This window comes from Python bivittatus, unplaced genomic scaffold, assembly GCF_059951505.1.
Source record: "Python bivittatus isolate LINGU-HERP-01145 unplaced genomic scaffold, Pbiv_v1 ctg000980_np1212, whole genome shotgun sequence".
NCBI classification, from domain to species: domain Eukaryota; kingdom Metazoa; phylum Chordata; class Lepidosauria; order Squamata; family Pythonidae; genus Python; species Python bivittatus.
In genome coordinates this window covers 36,870,118-36,894,359 of record NW_028277125.1, presented here as the reverse complement: position 1 = coordinate 36,894,359, position 24,242 = coordinate 36,870,118, and the positions used below count along the sequence as shown (strand labels likewise).

At 39.2% G+C, this 24,242-nt stretch overlaps 2 protein-coding genes across 2 annotated transcripts; one reads left to right on the top strand and one right to left on the bottom strand.

Moving 5' to 3' along the window:
- Window positions 1-8,221: 8,221 nt before the first annotated feature.
- Window positions 8,222-15,782, top strand: LOC103052985 (galactose-3-O-sulfotransferase 2-like). Its single transcript, XM_025168686.2, has 3 exons — window positions 8,222-8,259; window positions 9,076-10,012; window positions 12,281-15,782. Exons 1-3 carry the CDS (start codon window positions 8,222-8,224, stop codon window positions 13,121-13,123), a joined length of 1,818 nt encoding a protein of 605 aa, XP_025024454.2. The 3' UTR covers window positions 13,124-15,782.
- A 499-nt stretch (window positions 15,783-16,281) lies between these two features.
- Window positions 16,282-24,111, bottom strand: LOC103052759 (aquaporin-12-like). Its single transcript, XM_007431442.3, is given in 4 exon segments — window positions 16,282-17,462; window positions 17,464-17,576; window positions 19,950-20,066; window positions 22,471-24,111. Coding segments are annotated over 4 exon segments (912 nt in total). The 5' UTR covers window positions 23,078-24,111; the 3' UTR covers window positions 16,282-17,387.
- Between the last annotated feature and the right edge of the window lie 131 nt (window positions 24,112-24,242).

The following is a 24,242-nucleotide window of genomic DNA, read 5'->3' as shown; positions in this document are numbered from 1 at the left end:
TGCCTTGATGTCATAGGCAATAGTCTCGTGACAGTAACATGCTATATAACAACCGCAATAATAATTAGAACTGAAGTCCTATATTATCTTAATGATGTAAATAGAATACATCTGAATACAGTGCAATGTTTTCTGCATGGGATAGGACTACCCTCAGTTACAAAATCCTAGCATTGTGCAGTGAACCAAATGCATCTTTGCCCAAGATCATGCATCATCTGCAGAGGCAGCTGAGTGAACTCAGGAAAATACACCAACGTTTTAAGATGTTCCCAACAGGGACTCTGGCCAAAACCACTGTTGGATCAATTAAGACAAGCGTGTCTCAGAACTCTATCTAAACTCTTGAATACTGTTTTATGACCTTGACTTGATGTCTGTTTTGTACCTTCAAGTCAGTCTTGACTTCTGGACAAGTCCCTACAGTTTTCTTGGCAAGATTTTTGCAAGTGGTTTGCCCTTGCCTTCTTCCTAGGGCTGAGAGAGAGTGACTGGCCCAAGGTTACTCAGCTGGTTTCATGCCAAAGGCAGGACTAGAACTCATGGTCTCCTGGCTTCTATTCTGGTGCCTTCAAACTGGCTCTCTGACTTGACTTATAATGATCTTAATAAAAATATTACCTTAATAAAAGTATTCACCTAATCTCAATTTTTTTTTGAAAAAATTGAAATCCTTGGAAGTTTGAAGAATGATCTTATCTTCCTGAAATCAAACACATTCTACAGCTATTCTTTCTTTTCCTGATCAATGGATTAAGTATATGGAAAGAGGAAAGAGGCTGGAAGAAAAAAAAATACTGAAAAGTTCTGAGTGGAAAGTAATATCATTTGATTTCTTCCCCTTCTCCTAATAAAATTCTGGGACTGAGACAGAGCACTAGTACAATAAAGGGGCTCCTAATTGCGTCTCTTATCCCATAATCTGCCTAGAAACAGGTCAAAGTTTAATCGAAACTAAAGCCTGGATCTTAACAATTAAATATTGTCTCAGAATCTTATATAGAGCAGGTCCTCAAAGTCTGCTATCATATCTCAAAAAAGACAAATACATCTCGCTGTGGTCGCGACATACTATATCCAAGCTTAAACAGATTGGGATTGCAATTGAGGACCTATACCTTTCAGATGAAAGCTTTGTATTTAGCACTCTTAAACAGGGACTTTTGGACTTAGAATACCACAAATTCAGACCAGCCCAACCTCGTATATGCTCCCCTGCCATGCTTGGTATAGAAAATCAATTGGGCAAGATGGCGCATTATTTCAACGATCTTGTGTTACCTTCCCAGCGAAAGGCCTTTTTCTTGGCTAGAGTGAATGCTTTTCCTTCTAAGGTGCTCCTTGGAAGGTATAAACGCATTTCCATCTATGGCAGGCTCTGTCTTTGTGGCAGCTCAGATACAATCTATCATATCATTTTTTATTGTTATTTATTTGTGTCTCTTTGGCATGATTTGCTTCTAAGACCTTTGCAGGGCAAATATCCTCTGACAGACGTGGATCCTGTGCCATCCTGCCGGTATTTGCTTTGTGATGCTATACCTGAGATTACCCAAATTGTCACTAAGTTCCTGGAGGAAGTGTTCAAAAGGAAATGTAACCAAACTCTTCTTTGAGTATTGTTTTCCTGCTGACATCCTTATGATATGCTAATTCCTTGTATTTTAATGCTTGTAATGCCAATAAAGGTTTGAATTGAGTGAATTGGGTGAATTGAGAATTGAGTAGTACAATAAAGTACCTGTAATCCCTAGTAGCCATAAGTCGCCTTTGCAAAAGAAAGAACAAATGGGTGGCCTGATTTAGTTACCTGTCTTCAAACAATCTGATAACGTATTTTTAGAGATTTAAAGAAAATAAATATGTGGTCATGGCTAAAGTCCTGGGAATTTTCAAACTTCTCAAGTAACTGTGGGCATAACAGCTTTTTAATTAACATTTTGCTGAACTGAATACATGAAGTTAAACATTAATCCAGCCATCCTCAACTGGAGCCCTCCAGATATGAGTGAAATTTAATGAAATGTGGGAGCTACCCTCCCAAAAGCAATGGGTGCAGTCATGACAAAACTAAATTAAAATAAAATATAGTTGACTTCCAGGATAGGCATGGCAAACTGAAGACATCTCCGCAAAAGCAGCAAATCCCAAAGAACAGGTGAGCAGACAAGGTGTTTGCTGTTCTGGATAAGGAGAGGATAGGAGGTTGCCCACATGCGCTCTGGACAGCTGCTCCTCATGAGGAAACTGCAGGACAGCAGTATTCTGCGGGTTTGAGTGCTGGGAGACGAAGGGATTAACCATCTTACTTGTAACCGTAAGGGAGCCTTTTAAAGGACACTAAATCCAAAAGGCTCAGCTTTTCTCCTGAGGTTCATTTCTGACAATGAAAGCAAACACTTTTGTGAAACAACAGAGAGCAAGCCAGTGGCCCCTGCTATAACCCACAGATTGAAGAAGTGCAGGAATATGAGCTTGCAATATGAGAAAAACATACCATGTCAAAGATGTTAAGGAAACTGGGCCAGCACAGAAAAATAACCGGGGGCTTGCAAATGGCTCCAGAATTGAGCAGAAGCACCAAGGAAATGAGTTTACTCCAACTCCAACTAGTTCTCATCCAATATTGGATGTCAGATCTCATAATTTAAGTCAGAATGGGCTTGTGTTGCCATACTGTCCAGGCAGTGATAAGCATACCATCTTAAGGAAAGCATTCAAGAAAAGGGTTTATTTCATCAAGACTCTGTGATCCACTCAGCTTATCATGGTGCAGCTATTTCACCTGGGCTAATACTAGGACTGGCCCTGATGGACAAAAAGAACAACAACAACAAAAAAAGGGGGAGAAAAAGTTGTACATATGAAATGCATATCTATGGACTTCTTTCTATTTCATTCCTGGTTGACTTTTGCTATTGTTGTCATTTATACAAATATACTAAGTAATAATAGGATGATGACTGATACAAAAAGAAGCATCAAGAATAACTCTGGGTTATCAAATATATCAGTCTTCCCCAATATGATGTCTTCCAGATGTGTTGGGAATTCAATACACAAGGTTGGAGCAGGTGATATACAAAGTTGGCTGGAGCAGCTGGATAATTTATTGAGAAAGTAGCTTTTCTTTTCATCATGTGATGCTTGCTAGAGCTTTCAGTCCTCCAGGAGAACAAAAGTTATTTCCCATTAGTAATGCTTCATTAATAAAGTAGCAAATTCCAGGCAGTTCATGGTTTATGTCAACTTAAGGCAAGACTAGCTCATAATAAAAAATACTGCTTATAAAGCCAACAAAACAAGTAGGTGGACTTTTTCAGATAAACCTCTCGGAGAAGAAAAGCAAATCTCTTCTTTATCTCTGAGCAGCCTGAGCTGATTTCACTGGAGCAAGTTCCTTTCCTGTGCTCCATAAATCAAATCATGTGCAAACTCAAAAGACACAGGATGATGTAAGTGCCTCTGTTTTGTTTTATTCCCATAAAGACAATCTTGCTTATTACTCAAAAGTAAGGTCTTCTAATATGCATTTAGCACAAAGTGCCATTGCATTGCTGGTGGTGCAAAAACTCAGATCTGTGACCTGAGATGAAAACAGATTGAAATATTTGTGGATAGTGAAAACTGAGTCTGGGGATATTTGCAAAGCTATTTCTCATTACAACAGAGTAATAAGGGAAAGTCTGAAGTTAATGCAAGAATATGGCCTTTAATGGGGGTTGGTGATGGATGGACTTACTTCTCCTGCATGCAGCATTTTTTTCCCCTACCTGAAAGTAGCTTTCATCAGAAGCAGCTAGGAACTGTTATATTATTCATTCATTCATTTCAGGTAGTCCAACTAGTGCCTTCTTGTTTTTAGAAGCATTTTATTCTACTTACACATGATGTAGATTTAGGATTACTCATACCAGACCTATACAGAGGATTTGCTTTGTAGTTCTGAAATACAGGAATGAACTACATGGAGAATCTAGCTCAAAAAAGAGGACCTTTTGTTAAATATACGTGTATAAGCCATAAGACACAATGAGATACATCACTATCATTGTTACAATTTGGCATCCCCACCATAAGTATTTGCCTGACTATAATCCTACATATATTGCCCTAGACATAAATATTTATCTTGATGACTTTCTAAGTGCAGGGTTTAACTATCATTTATTTCTTATTTATTTAGTAAATAAATAAACTTTATGACACAGGGCATGAGAATTTATCTCTCAGGAATCATCCCCACCGCCCCTTTGACACAGCTCTGAGATGGCCCACTTACTGCTTGTTGAGGGATGTCCTTACATCAGAGCTTCATCTTGTCCCCAGCCCACTGCTGAGGCCGGCTGAAGCCACATCAAAGAGTTATGGCAGGAAGGTGATGTTTTCTACTAGAAAACAGAGGAAAACCTACTATGTGAACATCCTGTGGCACATACAGGAGGGTTTCAGAAGGTCTAACTGGCCCACTGCAGGATCACTCCCTCCCTTTCAGCCACAGGGCTTTGTGCCTTCATGGCCACATTTGCTTTGGCTGCCAGAGAGAATAGATCCTCATGTAGTAACCAAAGGTTTTGTTGGTTTCTTCTTGCTGGAGACTATTGACCTTGAAGTCAGTATTCCCACTTGCACACAAGAAAAATTGACGGAATGACTGCCCTAAGTTGCAGGTGCACACTGGCAGCTTCCCAGCAGTGGCTGCACTAGTGGCAGCTGCCACGGTTTGGCTATACGCTAAGGAGCTCATCTGGGGGTCTGGAACTGTTGCCCTCCCTCCTTCCGTGGGCCAGCTGTAAATGAACTGCCCATCTATCCCCTATCCATTTCTGGGAAATGCTCCACAGGCTGACCAGGTCCCACAGTACCCGCTTCCCCTTCCTCCTCCTCCTCCTTGTTGTCTGGTGGCATGGCACTTCAGGGGCCAGCATTCCCCCACCACTGAAAGATGTTCCTTACTGTTCACAACTGATTGTCAGAGTTCTTCTTGTACCCTACCCCCAATCCTGTCAGCATCAACAACAGCAGCCATGTTGTTTGCCCTCATGTTAGGGCAGCAACTTTGCCAGCTTCATTCTGGAAGTGAGGGAAAAGGAAAACTATGGAGGCAGCAATTTTTTTTATTAACTTACACTGATTCTGTCTCAGGCATGAGAGAAAAGCACCACCTCGGAGTTGTATGGGTAGCCCTTAGAGATAGTAAAATATAGTTTACTGAATCTCCAGGATTCTGATTCTCTATATTTGAGCTTGGGACACCTCCTCCTCAAGTGACATGAGGAAGATGCCAAAAACATCATCTATTTTTGGTTTCAGATTACTATCCACTATCATTTATATGCAGGTGCCCATTTTCAAAAAGGTCTACCTAGGCTGAGCTTTTGTTGGGTCAAGAGCTATACCATCCTTTGAATGGCATGTCGAGGGTATAGACATAACATCTCAACCAATTCACAAGATGAATTCAAGGAAAAATACACAAAAATAAATCCATTTTCTTACATACATATTCTCCCATACTGTACATACACACATGCAAGCCTCGCATAGAGAAGAGGAAGAAGCACAGAACAGGGAGAAGTAGTGGTAACACAGGGGATTTGTTGCTGGTGGGTAATGGCAAGTTATGTATCTATATCCAAGGGAGTCTACTGCAAACTTCAAAAGCAAGGATTTTGATTTATTTCCATAATAATAAAAGTAAATGAAATTCAGTAGTGCTGAATCTATCCTATATATATCTATATCTATATCTATATCTATATCTATATCTATATCTATATCTATATCTATATCTATATCTATATCTATATCTATATATATATATATCTGCACTCAGTCGTTACCGACTCTGCAGTGACTGCTTTTGGATAAGTTCTTTGCGGTTTTCAAGGCAAGGGGTTTTTTTTGGAAGTGGTTTGCCAGTGCCTCCTTCCTAGAGCAGAGCCCAACTGGTGAGCACAGGAGGCAGGGTTTCCGCTGCTTCGTGCCTTTTTCAGGCAAGCGCGGCTTCCGCGCTACCGGCAACTGCTCCCGACTCCTATTATTATTATTATTATTATTATTATTATTATTATTATTATTATTATTATTATTATAATATCTGGTCAACTCAAGGTGGCAAACATACCTAATACTTCACATTTATTTCACATTCTGTTCTATGTATCCATTTATAAAATTCATTTATACAAATAAATAAATCTGGACACCCAGTAATATTGTTGTGCACAACACCTTAGTACAGTACAGTACAGCATGTTTGCTTGACCTTCTTATCTGCATTTTCTATTCCCTGTTTGAAGGCTCTAGGCCTTGTTGTCGGGCATCCACCCATGCAGAATACCTGCCTAGCTTTCGATTTATATCTATGAGAATGGAAGAAATTGGATAAGTCTGGCGTACACAACAGACAGAATGGGTAGTTATCACATTTCAGAACAGTAGTTATAATTCTTCTTAATCAAGTGGGTAATATAATGCAAGTCCTTTGAGCATTCAGCCTAGGCAATAATCTCTAACCTCCTTCTCAGTCTATCAGAATCTCTGACGCCTACCTTAACCATATCTCCTTAACCTGCAATAAACTTGTTTCCGTTGGCACCAAATACAATAATTAAGTGTCAAAGGGGCTTTTCAGATAAACCTTCAAATCAACAGATTCTTCTTGAGACACAGACAGAAATTAAAAACTACAGGCTGGCCCTTGTGTTCTCTTCTGCTTGGCACTGTTTTATGTTTGTGCTGTTTATCCCTTCCCATTCAAGACATATAACAAGGTAGCCAAAACTAAACAATATACACTAGGAACAACCATGTTTTAGCTCAGTTTTTGTTGTTCATAGTTCAGTTTTTGCATTTGGGGTACAGGAAGCAGCCTTACACTTAAGTAGAACATTGTTTCATCTAGGCCAATACTGACCATACGGACATATAATTATTCCTGAATTAAGACATTATTTTGTTGGTTTTGGTTTAGCATAGTGTAAACCAAGTCAGTACTAGCTGCTCAAGAACCATGCTTTGAAAAGTTTAAACCCAACAACTGGTCTCATTCACATACCACACTAAACCATGATTTGTTAAGTAAACTACAATTAACTGGATTGATACAACATACTAAATTATCAACTATTATTTCACAACAGCTAAATTCATATCGCACACTAAGCCAGCAACAAGAAACAGTATCACCACAAAGTGAAACTTCTGCTCCACCAGCAGCACCATCATCAGCATAATGATATCCATAGAAATGAAAAGTGATCTAGCAAGATTATTGACATGTGCTGTCTTTCATCTATGGCAATTCCACCACCACTCACGCCTCATGGTACTGTTCACCAACAACAGTCTCACATTTCCACAGAAACAGTACATATCTATTTGCAGCCTCTACATGAGTAAAAGTTTAGTTGCTTAGGTGACCTTCCACTCCACAAGCATTAACTAGTTCCCCAAGCATCCACTGACAGTCCTTCCATGTCTTCTTCTGTTTGTTTGTTTGTTTGATTGATTGAGGGAGAAAGTGTAATGAGTGCAATCAAATAACTTTAGAGTTGCTATTCTGACCACAAATCTATTTGTCCTACCACATGTTCCTGGCTCGTGTCTGAAAAACAGGAATCAGCCACATGTATTTGGCCAACACAGGCAGCAAATAAGTAGCCTGCTATTCACCAGCTAAGGGGCTCCAACTCCCACTGATTTTGAGAGTGCGTTGTGGGAACTTATTGAGACTTGGAGGTTGTGGCTAATAGTAGTTCCCTTTACGCAGAGTGCCTACTAATTCTGTAACCTGTCTACATTTAGGGCAATTCAAATTCCTGTCTAGCAAGTGGCTTCAGCAAGTGGCGGCACCTAATTGGCTTTGGCTGATCTCAGAAGATAAGTAGGGTTGGCCCTGACTACTAGTGGGTAGGGGACCTGGGAATTCAAAGGCTGTTGTCCAGAGAGAGTAGGTGAAAAAACAGTGTCAAAGAAGGCAATAGAAGATCAGTTCTCCAAGCCTGCAAAGAGACCCGCATGTATAGGAATCAAGCTTGTGTCAGAGGCGTGCATTTAAGCTCTTCCATGGGTTTGTGCCTTCTGCAAAAAATGTTATCAAAAACAAAGCCCCAATCAAGGTAATGTTTTTCCTTCCCCATAAAGGAAATGGAAGCCCACATGTAGAAGCCAAATGAGAAAGTTCTGGATTCTCCTTTTGTTTCTGTCCTTCATCTATATGATACTCCATATTGCTGAGAAATTCCAGTGTACCAGGTATGTTTAGTTTTGCAGAAGATGACAGTCTAACCCACTGTATGCATACACACAAACACACAAATCATACACAACACAAAGATCTGTACAAATGCTGATGGTTGGTTGTTTAATTCAGTTTAATCTGTGTCATATCAATGCCCTTTTAAAGTAAAAAAAGATGCAACGGTAAGGTAGATCATTATCACTGTGAGTTCAAAGAAGAGATTATATTAAAATTTAACTCTCTCATTAAGTTTTAATCCAAACTTGTTAAACAGCCCTTTTTGTATTTCTGTGGTGCAACCTGTTGTAGTATCTTTTTTCTTTCTTTTCTTTTTTTTGGTTCTTCAGAATCCCAATAATATAAGGAAATTCTAAAGGATCACTTGGTTTTACTACCCTTACAAAACCCTTTCCTGATTGGAAATGCTTTTGTTCACAGAGAGAGAGAAAGAAAAAATATATAATTTGGTGGAATGTGGGGAAGGCATAATACAGGCCTGTGAAATGGTTCCTCCAGCAGCTGGAATTCTGTGATTTCCCATGCTTCAACCAAAGTGAGATATTCCAAGGGAATTCTTCCCACAGGCCTTTTTTGGATTGTGAAGTGTGGGCAACCAGGATTGTGGATGTTACAGGGGGATGAACCACTGCCACAGCAAAAGTACATGAAACATTCATATACTTATGTTCTTGTGTTACCACTTGAACAATGGCATCAGGATGCATATGTCATCTGTTTGATATTATGGCTTGCTGCAGATAGCTACTTTAGGGTAGGAGGAGATGGCCTTGATAACCACATCTAAAGGATTTGTGTTGTGCTTTCCATAGCAATTGCAGGTGTGATTTGAAACAGAAGCAGCTTGCTTCCAAAGAAAGCAAACCATACAAGAAGTCTTTCCAGGTTCAGATAAACCCAGTTCCTGCTGAGCTTCAATCAGAACATACACAGAAGAGCATTCCACAAAACAGGCTGAAGCAGCTAGGGCTGAGGCTTAATTCAGGAGAGAAAGATGATACACATATCATAGAACTCCATAGGGCATTTAAGAAAGCTGAACTGTTGGATGCTAGCTTGGGAAGCAAGGAAAAGTTCTGGCAAAAACCAACCATAATGGGTGCTGAGAGAGCGTGGACCATCCCTGCAACCAAAAGACTGAGAGACCAGAACCATGCCACCAAACAGATTTTTGCAAGAGATCAGGTAGTGGTAACCCTTATTGGCATTACAAAGTCAATTGCTGACACAAAGACTAGAACCTCCCTGATCAAGGGAACAGCATTGGGAACAGGGATCATAGCAGATGATCATCCCCTTAGTATTCAAGACCAGTGGAGAAACCAATCTCAACATGCTGCAGCAGTGACCAAATTACAGGTTCATGATGTCCTAAAAGGGAAAAGACTAGCTGAGATGGCAGCAGTAAATCCAGGAAGCAAGTCATCTCAAGCAATTGAAGTGAGTTTTCCAAAGCGTGGAAGAACATCTACAGGAAGCTTCTCCAACTCCTCTCATGCTCATGCAACATGCAAGGCCAGGACTTATATTGTTTTCCTAAAAATGCACAAGAGTGCCAGCAGTACTGTCATGAACATCTTGTTTCGTTTTGGGGAGATGCACAGTCTCACCTTTGCCTTGCCAATCAATGGTGCCAGTCAGTTGAACTACCCCCATTATTTCACAGCATCAGCTGTGGAAGGATTTTCTACAGACAAAGATTCCCAATTTAACATTATGTGTCATCACATGAGGTTCTTTCAGCCAGAGGTAAGAGACAGAACTTTTTCACATAATTTTGGAGGAAGCAAGTTTCATTCACATGTAGAAAAGTTACAAATTTTGTTAAGAAGAGAATCTCCAGTGGCAAAAGAAAGATGGACGTTGTAAGGTATGGGAAGGTCACTCAGAGAAGTTTTGGAATGTCTTCAACACCTGTTGCCTTCAATAATTATTGCAAAATTAGAAAAGTGCAATTATGCTCCAGTGCTGCTTGTGGATTTCCCATTGGTCTCTGATTAGACATTTTGGGAACAACAGGTTGTACTACATAGCCTTTGGTCTATTTCATCTCTTATATTCTTACTAGAAATGGAGGTACTTCATTGTGAGATGAGCCTCTTTCTAATTGGGAGAGTGATGCTGAGCAGAATGGAATCACAGCAGTATAAAGTTAAACTGATCAGTTTATAATGTAAATAGTATGCCAGATCTTGATTGCAGACAATACTATATCCATCATGCTATTCCCTTAAGCAAAGCACAGAAAACAGGGATCTCTGCAGGGAATGGGTCAAAAAAGTCAAGATTGGTAGCCACAACCATGGGGCGCAATGCACGTAAAAATGGTGGGGTTTTGATTGCATGGTTGAGGCTGCTATCTTGACCCCATCATGTAGACACCCCAGACAGAAAAAGTAAGAAAGAAAAACACAAAGGAAAAAGAGAACAAAAAAGAAAATTTAACCCAATCTTATTTAGAGCAAACTATATCCCTCTATACCTTTCTATTACCTTAGTCTTGGATATGTTAATTTTCAGATTCATACCGCTCGTTGGATCATACAATTTATCTAACATCCACTGCAAATCATATGGTTTCTCGTCATCTGCATACAGCAAAAGCTCAGTTTAATGGACTTCCATTTAATGGACTTGAAGTGCAAGAGATAAAATTTGAATCCAGACCTCCCTCCCCGCCCCCCAAAGTAGTTAAGTCCATTAAATTGAGGTTTTATTGACATTTCTGGGAAAGTGCTGGGAATTTAGGTAGGTGGGCTGGCTGGTTGGTGGGTAGGCCAGCAGAGATTAGCAACAGGAAAATCAGTGGGAAGATATTGTGAATATTGGAGGAATGAGTGGGTGGTAGGAAAGGAAATATCTGTGTGAAGGTAATGGCAGGATTAGGGGTGGACAGACAAGTGGGATATGTCATGCAATGACATCAGCGACAGTAGCACTGGGAAGGATCATACCACTTAAGTGCAGAGAATGATCAAGGAAGTAAGTTTTTATAGATTTTCCTTAATGAGTTTTAATGCCAGGAATTGGGGTTCAGAGTACATAATTTTGAGAACTAAAATAGGAACTCTCCAACCATCCTTTATTACATAATTTTGAGAACTAAAATAGGAACTCTCCAACCATCCTTTATTAACGAGTTCATTAAGGCAGAGTCTCTCTGAAGCTTTTAACTCTCCTTTTCCCAGAATGTTTGCATGATGGATTACGAGTCAGTTTATTTGATAAACCTGTAATAGGAACTCCTGTCTATTGATTGTTTCTGTTTAGGGATATTCTTCCTTCTTTCTTTCTTTCTTTCTCAGCCTCAGCATAATGTCTTACAGAAGGTACTTTCCTTAGCCTCTATTTGCAATCAAAACACAATTCTAATGTCATCACAAGCAGCCCTTCTATATTTATCTATAAATACATTAAACAATCCTATAGACTCATACATCTTTGTCTTACTTCCAACTCAGTGTTGAACCATTTACTAAGCATTCCATTCACTCTCACACATTTTACTTCTACTGTTCTTACTGCATTCAGTAGCCAACCTTCAATCTGTATTCCCATAAAACATTCTATAATTCAAGCCATTTCCTTTATCGTTCACTTATTCTAAATCAACAATGTACGCATCCATAGTCAATAACATATTCTTTCTCGTACCTTGTCATGATAATAAATCCCTCATATAGACAAGATTTGAATTTCCACAGTGATGGATGGCTAATACTAGCATGAAAGTGCTCCCCATCTGAATTTAATTAGAGCTTAATGAATATAATGCTATCCATATGCATGACACCATATGAATGTTGAGAAAGTAAGCCCCTACTCTGAGGGGTTACAGTCAGGGAAGAGAAGGAAAATAAGAGGGAAAACAGAAGCAGGTTAAAAACAGGATAAGTATATGGGTCAGAGCTTCAGGGAAAGAATGAAACTGTTGAATTTTGTGATTCAGATATTTGGGGGGGGGGGAAGAGTATGTTTTTCCTTAAAAAATCCTTTTCCCTTTACTCTCAATCCCAGATTGCCAAAGTCATGCCAAGTAGTACATTGTATTTTACCATCCTTCGGAATCCTGTTCACCTCATGGAATCTTCATTTGCTTATTACAAAGGAATGTCCCCCTTTGCCAAAGCCGGAAGTTTGGAAGAATTTCTCAACCAGACATCCCTATTTTACAACGCCACAGCCAATGACAGCCATTATGCCAAGAATCTAATGGTGTTTGATTTTGGATATAATCACAATGGAAATTTCTCAATAGAGCATATTCAACTCATAATAAGAGCCATTGAAGCAGAATTTAATCTAGTCCTCATCTCAGAGTATTTTGATGAATCCATGGTGTTATTGAAGAAAATCTTGTGCTGGGACTTAGATGATGTTGCCTCATTCCCTCTCAACAGAAGAGACAGTATTACCAAGACGCAACTTTCAGAAGATACTATAGAGAAATTAAAGAGATGGAATAAGCTAGACTGGGAACTCTATATGCATTTCAACAAGACTTTTTGGAAAAAGATATATTTATATATCGGCAAGGAGCATCTCAAGCAGGAAGTGAAGGTATTGCAGCAAAAGCAGGAGCAGCTGGCAAAAATCTGCCTTCAAGAAGGTGACAGTGTATCCCCAAAGAAGATTAGAGACCAGGCATTAGTCCCACTGCAGTATGGCAGCGCAAAAATCCTTGGCTACAACCTGAGGCCTGAACTGGATAAGGCAACAAGGCAGATGTGCCGGCGCATGGTGACACCTGAACTACAGTATAGTCATTTCCTGTACAGGAAGCAGTTCCTCAAGAAAGCTTTGAAGTTCAGTAACCCTGCTTACTTATTCAGACTACACAACTATAGAACAAATCAGTGAGAGACACTTTAGTTAGGACTGGATTCAGATTCATATCATTTTTTTCAAATAATTTTATTAAGAATTATAAATGAAAAGAATAAAAGCCAATACAAAGTACAAAAAATACAAACAGCAAAATACAAAAGAAAAAAGGGGGGTGGGGAAAAGAGAGAAAAAAGAAAATAAGAAGTGACGTCCCTCTTCATCCCAGCAAATAAAGACAAGTTTAATAGCTTATCACATCTCTAAATACAACATAAACTCTCTTCTCCTCATAGCTCATCTCTTAAGTGAAAAAACAAAATCCAAATGCTTTGTCAATTGTTCTTTGTCAGCAAAAGCCCAGTAAGGGCAACCAGATATAACTTTTTCCTCTTTTATCCCTGATCAAACAAATCAACCTTATATTCATTCCTTGAGTTTTTAAAAATATTCTTTAGCCCCTTCAAAGAAAGTCCCAGAGGTAGAGGCAAAAATCTTTCAAAATTTTAACAAATTTCTTTTGTATATCCAATAAATAAAGTTTATCCTTTTGTCACTTGTAATAAAGTCCTTCAAAACCTTAACAGAGCTATTTTGTATATCCAGTAAGAGAAAATTATCCAAATCAGTTTCCTGGTTTGATATCTGTATAGTTCTGTTAGGAAATAAGTCATCCATTAGTGTTACATTTAAGTCCCCCTTCCAAGTAATTTCATAGACATCCATTGCAACTTGTTCTTGTTCTATAACTTGGGCGGCATACAAATTTGAAAAATAAATAAATAAATAAATAAACTTCATTACAACACACTCTGTCCATCTTATAAGCAATTGATCCATTCTATCAAGCAGCTTGGTAGAGGGATATTCAAAAATTTGTAATATAGATTTCTGCTCCCTAGTCTTTATTTGGTCCATATTCTTTAACTCCCTCTAGTGTCCAGTCTTCAAGATCTCCTTATAGTTGAAAAAGCCAAATCAAAAACAATCGCCATTTTCTCATGAGAAAAAATCTAATTCAAAGCTATAATTCTAAATCTCTCTGGCCCCTTAATCCATTGTTAACTTAATCCATATACTAACCACCCTTTTGCTGCATAGTCCAAAAAATCATAGATTTTCAAAGCTTTTAAAATCAAATATACACCATCATCCTTTAAGGAAGAGAACGCTCACCTGATGAATAGAATAAAACCTTGCCCATCTAAAGAGTCTTAATCTCTCCAGTAAACAAGAAAAAAAATAACAACCCAAAAAGGTGATTAAGAAATGAGGCTCAGTTGAACTTAATGTCCATGAAAGGCTGCTTTGTGAGGGTGAGCTTGACGAAATCCAAACTCCCAGCCACTCCACTCATAAGCCAACTGCAAAATGGCAGTTTCCATGGTCTACTCACGAGGAGCAGCTGTCCAGAGTCACATGGATAATCTCAATGATCTCTCTTTCTTCCAGAGAGATTTCGCCAGTCCAGATCCAGCATCCAGCTGATTCTTCTCTCAAACCCTGTCCTACTAACAAGCAGGAGGCCAGGTCACCCTGGCGCTCACAGGAAGTGTCTGGATTCAGATTCATATCATGACATCAAGACTACAGAACGGGACGGAACCAGGATAAATGACCAGCTAGAAAACATACCCAGGCATAACATTTTATTTTTTCTATTATCAGGAACCTTCAGATATTTTGACCCAGATGGAAAACAAAACCTACACATTTCAGGTCTCCTCAACCTGAATTTCTATAAGTTGCCAACACAATTCCTGAATCCCATGGATTTCCTCCTTCTAGATTCTAAAAACACATTATTTACATTTAGGCATTGGTAGGAGGAAAAAAACAGACACAAGCAAAAGTTGGATTGTCACACCAATCAGCAACTGAGTTCCTCACATATAATCTACAAACACAGGAGATAAAAGTAAATCTTCCCTCATACACATAAAAGCCTGATACAATATTTGTGTTTCAGGGACTATCACCTGATTTTCTGTGGCTCAGTACTTAGCAGAATTTCTCCTTATCTGTAGCTGATACACCAATATATATTGATCTCTTTAGAATCAATATATCAAACAAGTAAAGAATCCTAGACTTACAATGACGGGATGACAGAACTCAACAGATCAATTTTAAAAGAAATGGTGCTTTGAAGGAATTCCCAGTTAAGAGCTTCAGTTCTTTTACCACTGTACTTTTGCTTCCAAGTGTTAACATTTGACCACTTCTTAAAAAAAGGATATTTCATACACCACCAGACGGGGACCTTGGAGAATATATCACAGTTACATATGCTTATTATACGTATGTCAGAAGTGATAGCTACTTTATCGGAAGGGAGCCCATGTCTCTGTTAATGGAGCTCTAAGAAATAATGAGAAAGAGTTAAACACTGCAGCATAATATCTTCAGAGAGGAAAATGCAGTAAGCATAAAAACGGGAGTAGATTTCTCTGTGCTTGTATTCAAGAATCATCATGTGTATAAGGATTTTATATTTCCTCATAGCCTTTTGAGGGAAAAATCAGCATTAATACATTGTAAGCTGCCCAGAGTCCCCCATTGGGGGGAGATGGGCAGGGACAAGTTTAATTAATTAATTAATTAATTAATGTAAAAATTGGATCTCACTTGCAACAAAGCTGGCAGCTTGACTTTTGCAAAGCTATCCTGCGATGATGATGATGATGATGATGATGATAGAAAATGAAGACTGCTAATGCAAACTTTGGCAAGTAGTCTGGCTGGAAATTATGGCAGTTGTGGCCCAATATATCAGGAGATCACAAGATTGGGAAAGGCTGTGCTAATGACATAAATAAATGTTATTGTAATTTCTCCTTCCCTGTCTGATATGGCAGAATCTGGCACAAGGAAAATTGTTTTGCACATTTTCAATAGTTTTTAATTGTGAAAACTGGCCTCCCAACCTGGTACTTTGAGAAGTGTTGGACTGATGTCTGGGAATGGTGAGAGTTGATAGCCAGCACATCTAGAGGGCGTTGGTTTAGACAAGACTGTGATAACTTCTTTGGGGAAAAAATGAAAAACACAGAGATAAAATGCAAAGTACTTTTTGGTTACTCAGTGATTTCCATGGCATAGTATATGATTATACAAAGGACTGCAGCAAATCATATGAAAAAAGCATATCTTGTTTTTTAAGACAGTGGAGAAATCTTAGATCATGTAAACTGAGCTATATAAACTGACCTCTGTATTCAATATCAGATGTCTAAATGCTGGGGTCAGCACCTGAAGGCTATAGAACAGATATCTTTTACTTGCTTCATCTTGATAGAACAATTTCCTGCAACCTGGAGATGCTCTAGATAACAACTCCCAATATCCCAGCAAGTATGGCTTAGACCAGGTGGGATAAAAGATTTCCTATTGCATACTGTTGAATTATATGGGGGGGGGGGGAGAGAAAGAAGTATCACTTGTTTCTTTGACCTCTGCCCCCAAAATGTTCAATTAATAAAGGGGAAACATGTCAACACATCCAAGGCTTGGCATTTAGATAAAGAATGATAGAACATTAAACAGGTTAATAATTTTGCAACTCTTAAAACATAGCAAAAATGGTAACACAACAGAGTATCTATAATAAACTGTTGAGGATATCTCTAACAGGAGTTATTGTCCAACACATCTGGACAGCACCAGATAGGGACAACTGCATTAAAGAAACCAAGACTGCCTCTTATATTAATTAATTTTCAGGAAGAGTCTGAAAAAAGTGTCATATAACATTTTACTTTATGTAAAATTTTATTTTTTCATAGGAAATCAAATGTGCAATTCAAACTTTTATTAATTCAAATTTCACTACTTATTTCAATTATACTCTACGCCATACTATAAAGGCAGTCTTCTGTTCAAAAGCATGCCATAGTTTGAAGAACACCCCAGCTTCCTAGGAATAGCCACTTTCTAGGAAGATGCCTGAACATGTAGAATTGAAGTTCTATTAGCATAATGAATACATGCCTTTGTAACTATTGACACAAACCTACTATTTTGTGCATCCAATAGTACACTCTTCATCAACTTTGTGCTGGTTAATGTGTTGGACTAGAACTCCCGGTATTTCAAGCCATGGCAAAATTTTCATGCTGGTTGGGAGTTATGGGAGTTGAAATCTGACACATTTAGAAGGTCCCAGTTTAGGGAACACTATATTATCACATGAACTGCCCTTTCTAATCAGTGCCCACTGCAAGTGCCTTAATTGCCATTTACACAGAAAAGTAGGTACTGGAAGAACTTTTTGCCTCCTGTCCAGCAGTGTCAATCCCTTTCATTCTGTTCTGTTAGCCAGTCCAGAGCTGCTGGTCGTCTTCTCTCTTTTTGTCTGCCTCTCTTCAATGACAGATTGGTGTTACTTTCCTTTTAAATGTCCTGTATTTTTTCCTTTGACTATAAAGCAGGTTTGTCTGGAAGAAGCGCGGAATATTTCCTTGATATACAAAGAGAGCTAACAGCATTCCTGGGAGGGAAAAAACAGCAACAGGAAATTTTCATCTATTTGATTTTATGATTCATTTCAAACAAAGTATCCTTTTCTCTTCTGAGGCAAGAGTGAGTAGGAATCAAGACCAGTAGATGCCATAGGTTACAGAACAGTGACAACATGCTGAATGGTGAACCAGGAAGCCAGCCTAACCCTCTGCAACTAACCTAGTCTGCAGCTCTCAGATGCAACGGAAGATGCTAACCTAGGATCATTGTTGAAATAAGTTTCAGGGGCCAGCTGAGTTTGTTTCTATATGTGGAATGGGAAGGAGAGTGTTTTTCCACAGATAGTAAAGAGTTTTAAGCCAGCCTTGAGAAAAATATAAAACCATTCAACAGGTTCTAGCCAGACAACGCATCTTCTCTCTTCATGCAAACCTCCACAATCACCAGCACAGATTCCATTGAAAACCCAATGGATTTATTGGGGCAAAAAAAGCTAATAATAAAATCTGTATGGTTGATAAGGCTTCAAGTATTTTTCTCAGACTGGAAAAAAAAGAGCAAGCCCACCAAAAGTCATGAAAGAAAAATGGATTTTTGTACTTCTATTTACAGTATTTCCCCTTTAAAAGCCTTATTTATGGGTTGCTTTGGTTGTATATTTGAAAGGCTTCCTTAAACAGTATTTTAGTAATTAAGATAAGCAACATTACTCCAAAGGATTATGTAAGCAGGTCAGAATAATAGTATTAATATTTAATTAGCCTTTTTGTGCATAGCAATGAGAAGAAATTGTGATGGTGACCAGGAAGGGACAAGTACATTGGAGATATTGAGAGGTAGGGAGAACAGATCAATCTGTGAGTGAATGTGTATGCTTTCAGTTCTGGCAAAAATCCATGGAGTAAGTTTTCTTTTAATGTTAATAGTTCTGGCTGCCCCGTGACTATGAATTTCCATTAGAGGCTTAACTTTCAAACTTCAAGATATGCTGCTGTTGAAGGTCAGAATTAAGCTTCTGGAGAGTTACATTTTAATTTAAAGTTATATATTTAACTTGTTTAATGCAGTCAATTTAGGATAATTATTACCAGCACCACCTTTTAATTTGTCTTAACCATATCCTATTTTGATTCAATTCTACTATTTTTTCCATATTTTCTGTTATTAAAACACATGCAAAACTATTTCTGTAAGGGAAAACTGACTGAGCTACATGTTTTTCCATTTCCTGTTTCATAGGTAATTAAAATTATTCTTTTCTTAGTTAACATAACATTACTTAACATTTCCCAGGTTGTTGAATAATTTACGTTCTCATGGGAAGACAAGTCTTCTCCAGAAAGAACCAACATGGCTTTGGTCATTAAGTGAATCCCACACTGTCATTAAGCGCAACTCTCACCACTCACCTTGCTTGCCGCCCCCTCCCTGGGACACCAGCAAACTATTTAGGAAATGGGCCACCTACTAACGCATCCCTCTCTGCCACAAACCCCACCATCTTGTTGAGACAGTGTAGCGAGCTAAGCCTTGATCGGCTGGAGGAGGAAGCAGGGGAGTTGCAGAAGGGCAGAACTCAGCTTAGACATGCCTGCCAAGCACTGGCCAATGCATATCCAGAGCTCAACCAGGAATCAGAGGGAGGGAGGGAGCCAGATGGGAAGGGACGGGAGCAGGAGCTAATCTTGGCTGTCCAGAGCCTGGGATCCAGGAGGCATTCTCTGCAAATCCCCCAGCCAGCAAATCCCCCAGCCAGGAAGCAGCAATGCAGTGGAAGATGAAGATACAGAGTGTGCCTGCTGCTCTGCCATTCCTGGCAATGTAGAAAGCCCTGGCAGGGGATAAGGCTGGAAGGAGCTGGGTGGGGTCAGCTGCAGCCCAGGCAGTTGCAGCTTGTTCTGTTCGCCTCCAAGCTGCTTTGAGCAGGAAGAGAGAGAAAAGCCACAGCTCTGTGGCATCAAGGAAGGGGATAAAATGCAGCATGTGCAGCCCCAGGTGGTGGTGGTAAATAGACAGAGTTAAGGAAGGAAGTCCGTTTGGGTGGATGGTGTAGTGAGCAGGGCACAATTTGGGCTCAGCCACAAGTAGCTGCTGGTCATGAGATTGCCATTTGCAACCTTCACTGCTGGCTTCTCCATTGAGTTTGCTTGTTGGAAACCAGCAGTGAAGGTTGCAAATGGTGATCATGTGACTGTGGGATGCTGTGATGGCCAGAACTTCGAGGACTGGTTGTAAGTACCACTCATTCAGAGCCATTGCAAGTTTGAACGGTCACTGAATATGTGGCCATTAAGTGAGGACCACCTGTATTAGGCTTGATCCTCACAGTTCCTTCAAATGAACCTTAATGTACAGTTACAAGGATTGCTGCAACTCCTGCAGTCTTTGGGAAGTGCCTCACCTGAGATGGGTGCCAGCCAATACACTTGCATGTACTCCAATAAGCTGTTTCCCGAGCAGGCAAAGGTCATAGCAGAGGCCAAGGCAGGGTTAAAAAAGGCACCCGTGACAGGTGCAGCTGCAGCAGAGGAAAAGCAAACAGTTTAATCCATCTCTTCTTCTCAGTCTGGTGTATGCAGGAACATGTGTCACAGTTAATCAGATTCAAGATGTTCAAATTAGAACAAAAATTAAAAGACTGGAGGAATTCCACCCCAAGTACTGAATTTTCAATTCTTTCAGGTAGCTTTTGGTAATGAACAGTCAATCTAGAGCAGTGTTTCTCAACCTCAACAACTTTAAGATGTGTGGAACTTTTTCAGCTGCCAATATTTTATACCTGGTTCCTAGGACTGTTGCTAGATTTAATGGTTTGCCACTTCAAGAGGGATTCAACAGCACTTTCCCCCATCTGTTTTGCCACACTAAAATGTGGGCAGATTGGTGGATTAGAAAGCAATCAGCACACCAGTGAGGTAAAAGCTGAAAGGGTTTATTAAGCAAAGCATAGCAAAATAGTAACTTTAACTGCAAAGTACAATATTGATGGGAAATATCCATAGACAAGGCGATAAAACAAGATACAGTAACAGTCAAAAGAGAAGTGTAAATACAAGACAAAATCTCACATCCTTCATAAAAGGCAGCTACAGATATTTCCCAGATTATTCCAGGTAGCATACAGCACCTTTCCTAGGTAGGTCTAGACTGAGGTTCACCTCTTAAGGGTGATTTAGAGAATATATACTTTTCCCTCTTAACCCATCACTTCTGTTGAGAAATATCTTCCCAAATCCTGGCATGTGTGTCTAAAAGTTTCCATCATCCATGGATAGAGATTGGAAACATGCCTGCCCGTGCCAGTCTAGGTCCCTACACCAGTCAGCTAACCTTGTAATCAAGGATTTAAGATCATGCTATTAAGGGTCTGAGATAAACATTTCCACCATGTTATTCTGACATCATGTCCAAAAAAACCAAAGGCATAATACATAAAACTACTGGTTTAGGCTTATCACCTAAAAAGTAAAAACATGCACATAAGAAAGGGATACACTCCGCTAGCTCCTGGCCTTTTTTTTTTTTTTTTTTGCAATTCTACTACATAGCCTAAGGGGAAGGTAGAATGAGTCTGTCATGTGCTTCTTCACTATTTTTTTCTATATGAGTTAGTATAAGGCTTTAACATTGCCTCCATTCATCATCTGTCATGGATGTTCAGAAATTATTTTTTTAATCTGAGCTGACAGATAAATGGCAATTTCTAGAAGAATGACAACATTTTGTTCAATTGCCACTGCTGTACTTCATTTGTGATATAGATCCTATTGCTTAGTATATTTTCTGTGTTATCCTACACTGCAGATTGTATATAATATGGTGTTCAACCATACCCAGATATGGTCACAGTTCTGCTTTTGAAAATAGATGTTTACCTGCACATTGTTGATTCATCCTATACCTTGCAACTGCTGATCACTACTATTTATTCTATTCAAGTTGCATCCTTGTCAACTTGCTACCTTACAGATGTGCTAGAGCTTCAGTTCCCAGAATTTAATCCCGAAGAGTCAGTAACCATCATCATTGGAGGGTATCAGTTTGGGGAAAGATGGATCTAGGTACACCAGTGAAAACAACTAAGCAAGATAGCCTAAACTGGCATGGCAAGGTATCACTGGGAATCAGCAGCAAAGGATCCAGAAAGGGGCTGAAGGATATAACAGAGGGATGAAAGGTCTGCACTCAAAATTCAGCCACAGAGATTCAATACAGAATTGAATCAATGCAGAATATTCAGTCCTAGTTACCAAAGAATTTAACCTTCTAAGGTAGAAATGGACAACAGCAATGCAAACAAAAATTTAGTTTAAATGACAAAATGTTTATACTAAACCTGAAAGCAGCAGCACTGCAGCAGTCAGTGTCTTTAGCAGCCAGAAGATTCAACTGTTTGCTGCTGTTGGGTAGCAATCAATGTCAAATGCAATGAGAATCGATAAAGTAAGCAAAGAAGCAATTGTTTAATACTTTGTTCCCATCTGATGACTCTTACTATCTGATGTTTAGCTGAACTGGACCATTATACTATGCTGGATTCTGTGTTTTGTTTTGCCATAAGGGCAGAGGCCCAAAAGCAGCAGTACCGTATCTCATAAGTCTATAGCAAATGTCAAGAATATATTCTGGGAGAATATCCTTTTTATTTTCACTAAGGAGGTCACTATGTTAAAAAAAAGAAAAATCCCTCCAACATTAATCTCTAGTGAATGTTCCGAGACTTGTTTCCATTTCTGATTACTTCTGAAGTCGGAAAGACAAGTTATAACCACCTTCATGCTGATGTGAATAAAACGTGAGAAAGCAGTGAAACATATTTAATTGCATGCCATGGATATGCAGAAATGCTGCATGTATTAAACAGCTGTTGTAATTTCTTAATGTTATCATGGCAAAAACTCAGATTGGATAGCAGTCCTTACCTGTGTAGGTTAAGGCAGTGATACTGAGTGCCACAACAGGAACTTTGTACATGGGAGAGCAGGTTTGAAGCTTGAGAATGATTAACTGGAAAAGAAAGGAACCCATGGCTTCTATAAAAATGCCATGGGAGATAGAAGTATTGAGAGATGAACTGCAGTCCTGGGCTATTAAGTTCTGAATCATGTGGAAGTCTGTAAATTCCTTGGACCAATATTTCTTGGTAAAAGCACAAGCTGCTTCCATCCCTAGAAACTGGGCCAAAATTTTAACAATAGTGCCTGCAAAAGAACATTCCAAAGCTAGAAATTCCTGAAGTGAGGCAACAGGGTTGGCAGCAGTTCCATCAGAAGAGGCACCATGAGCTAAGAAGACTACAAATAAGAGGGTTAGGCTCACGTCTGGGCCAAAGCCACCACCCCATGGGCCAATCTCCCTCAGCATCCTCAATTCAAGGTAGCAAGCACATATCTGGAAGGAACTGGCTAATTCACCAGCAAGACAAAAATACACCTTAGATGGAAAAATTCTCTTGAAGAATCTGCTAGCAAATTCACAAAAAGTTATAACTGAGAAGAAAAAAATGATTGAGACATTCAGTCCAGACATTCTGAGAACTACACTGGAGAGATACGATGTTCTAACTCAAAAAATCTTCACTGCATGGAGAGGGAAGGGGCAGGATAAGATATTTGCTATTCTTCCCATAAAAGCATATTTAAGAAAACGTGGCAGAGTCTGATAGGCACCAAGTTGATAGGGTCACAGAAATGTCTGGGGAAACCAACATATGTGACACCATGTTGCTCTTATCTTCACAACTGCTCTAACCAGAATTTCACCTTTGGTCTTCTTTTATCAGAAGCCCCATTTAAGATTTTCTTTTTCCAAGTAAGAACATTAATAAGCTGCACCTTGGAACTGGTTCAGAATGCAGTGAAACCAGCAGGTGACTCCAAGGGCAAAGCAGTTGAAACTTTTGAATTCAAAACCTCTTACTCTTTGAACAACTGACTAGCGATAAAAGCTTTTCCTGCCTTCAAGTCAATGTTGATTCATGGCAGCCTTCTGGACAGTTGTCTTGAAAAGTGCTCAGTCTTCAGTCAGGTGACTAATCATTGCTAGAGGGGCACCCATGGTAATTGTTATTGTTCCAATCATCACCTTGCAAATCTTTCCTTTTGTATTTTCTTTCAACTTTGTCAAGCATGACTTTTTCTTGAGTTTTCTCTTTGCATGCATCCAAAATATGAAAGTCGTAGTCTTGTCATTTGACCCCTTGGTCTAAAAGCTTAGACTTGATTTCCTCCAATATCAATTGATTTGTTCAGTGGTTCACTGCATCCACAGTATACTTCACCAGCACCATAATTCAAAAGCAGCTTTTTTCTTCACATTTCCTACGAGGCTTTAAAATCATCTCCACTGCTATCAATGGATGCTAGTTTAAAGCCTCATTGCTATGAAGGGAGGGGGATTTCCAGGGTGATCCTTTCTTTCTCACTGTTTTGACCCTCTATTACAAAAATTATTTCCTCAACTTGCATCAAGGTTTTAAATTATCCTCCATTAACATCAATGAACATAGTGATCATTAGCACCAAGATGTCTCTGCTGGTTGGCTGTCATGGAAGCTCTGAAGACAAATTATAATTATACTGCAAGTCTGCTCCAATGAATCATCATAGCCATACACAGCTAAACAAAAATGTTCTTTGATTGATCTAATCCTCTTATTTAATCAAGAAGGTGTGGGGTGAGAAGAAATGAGAAC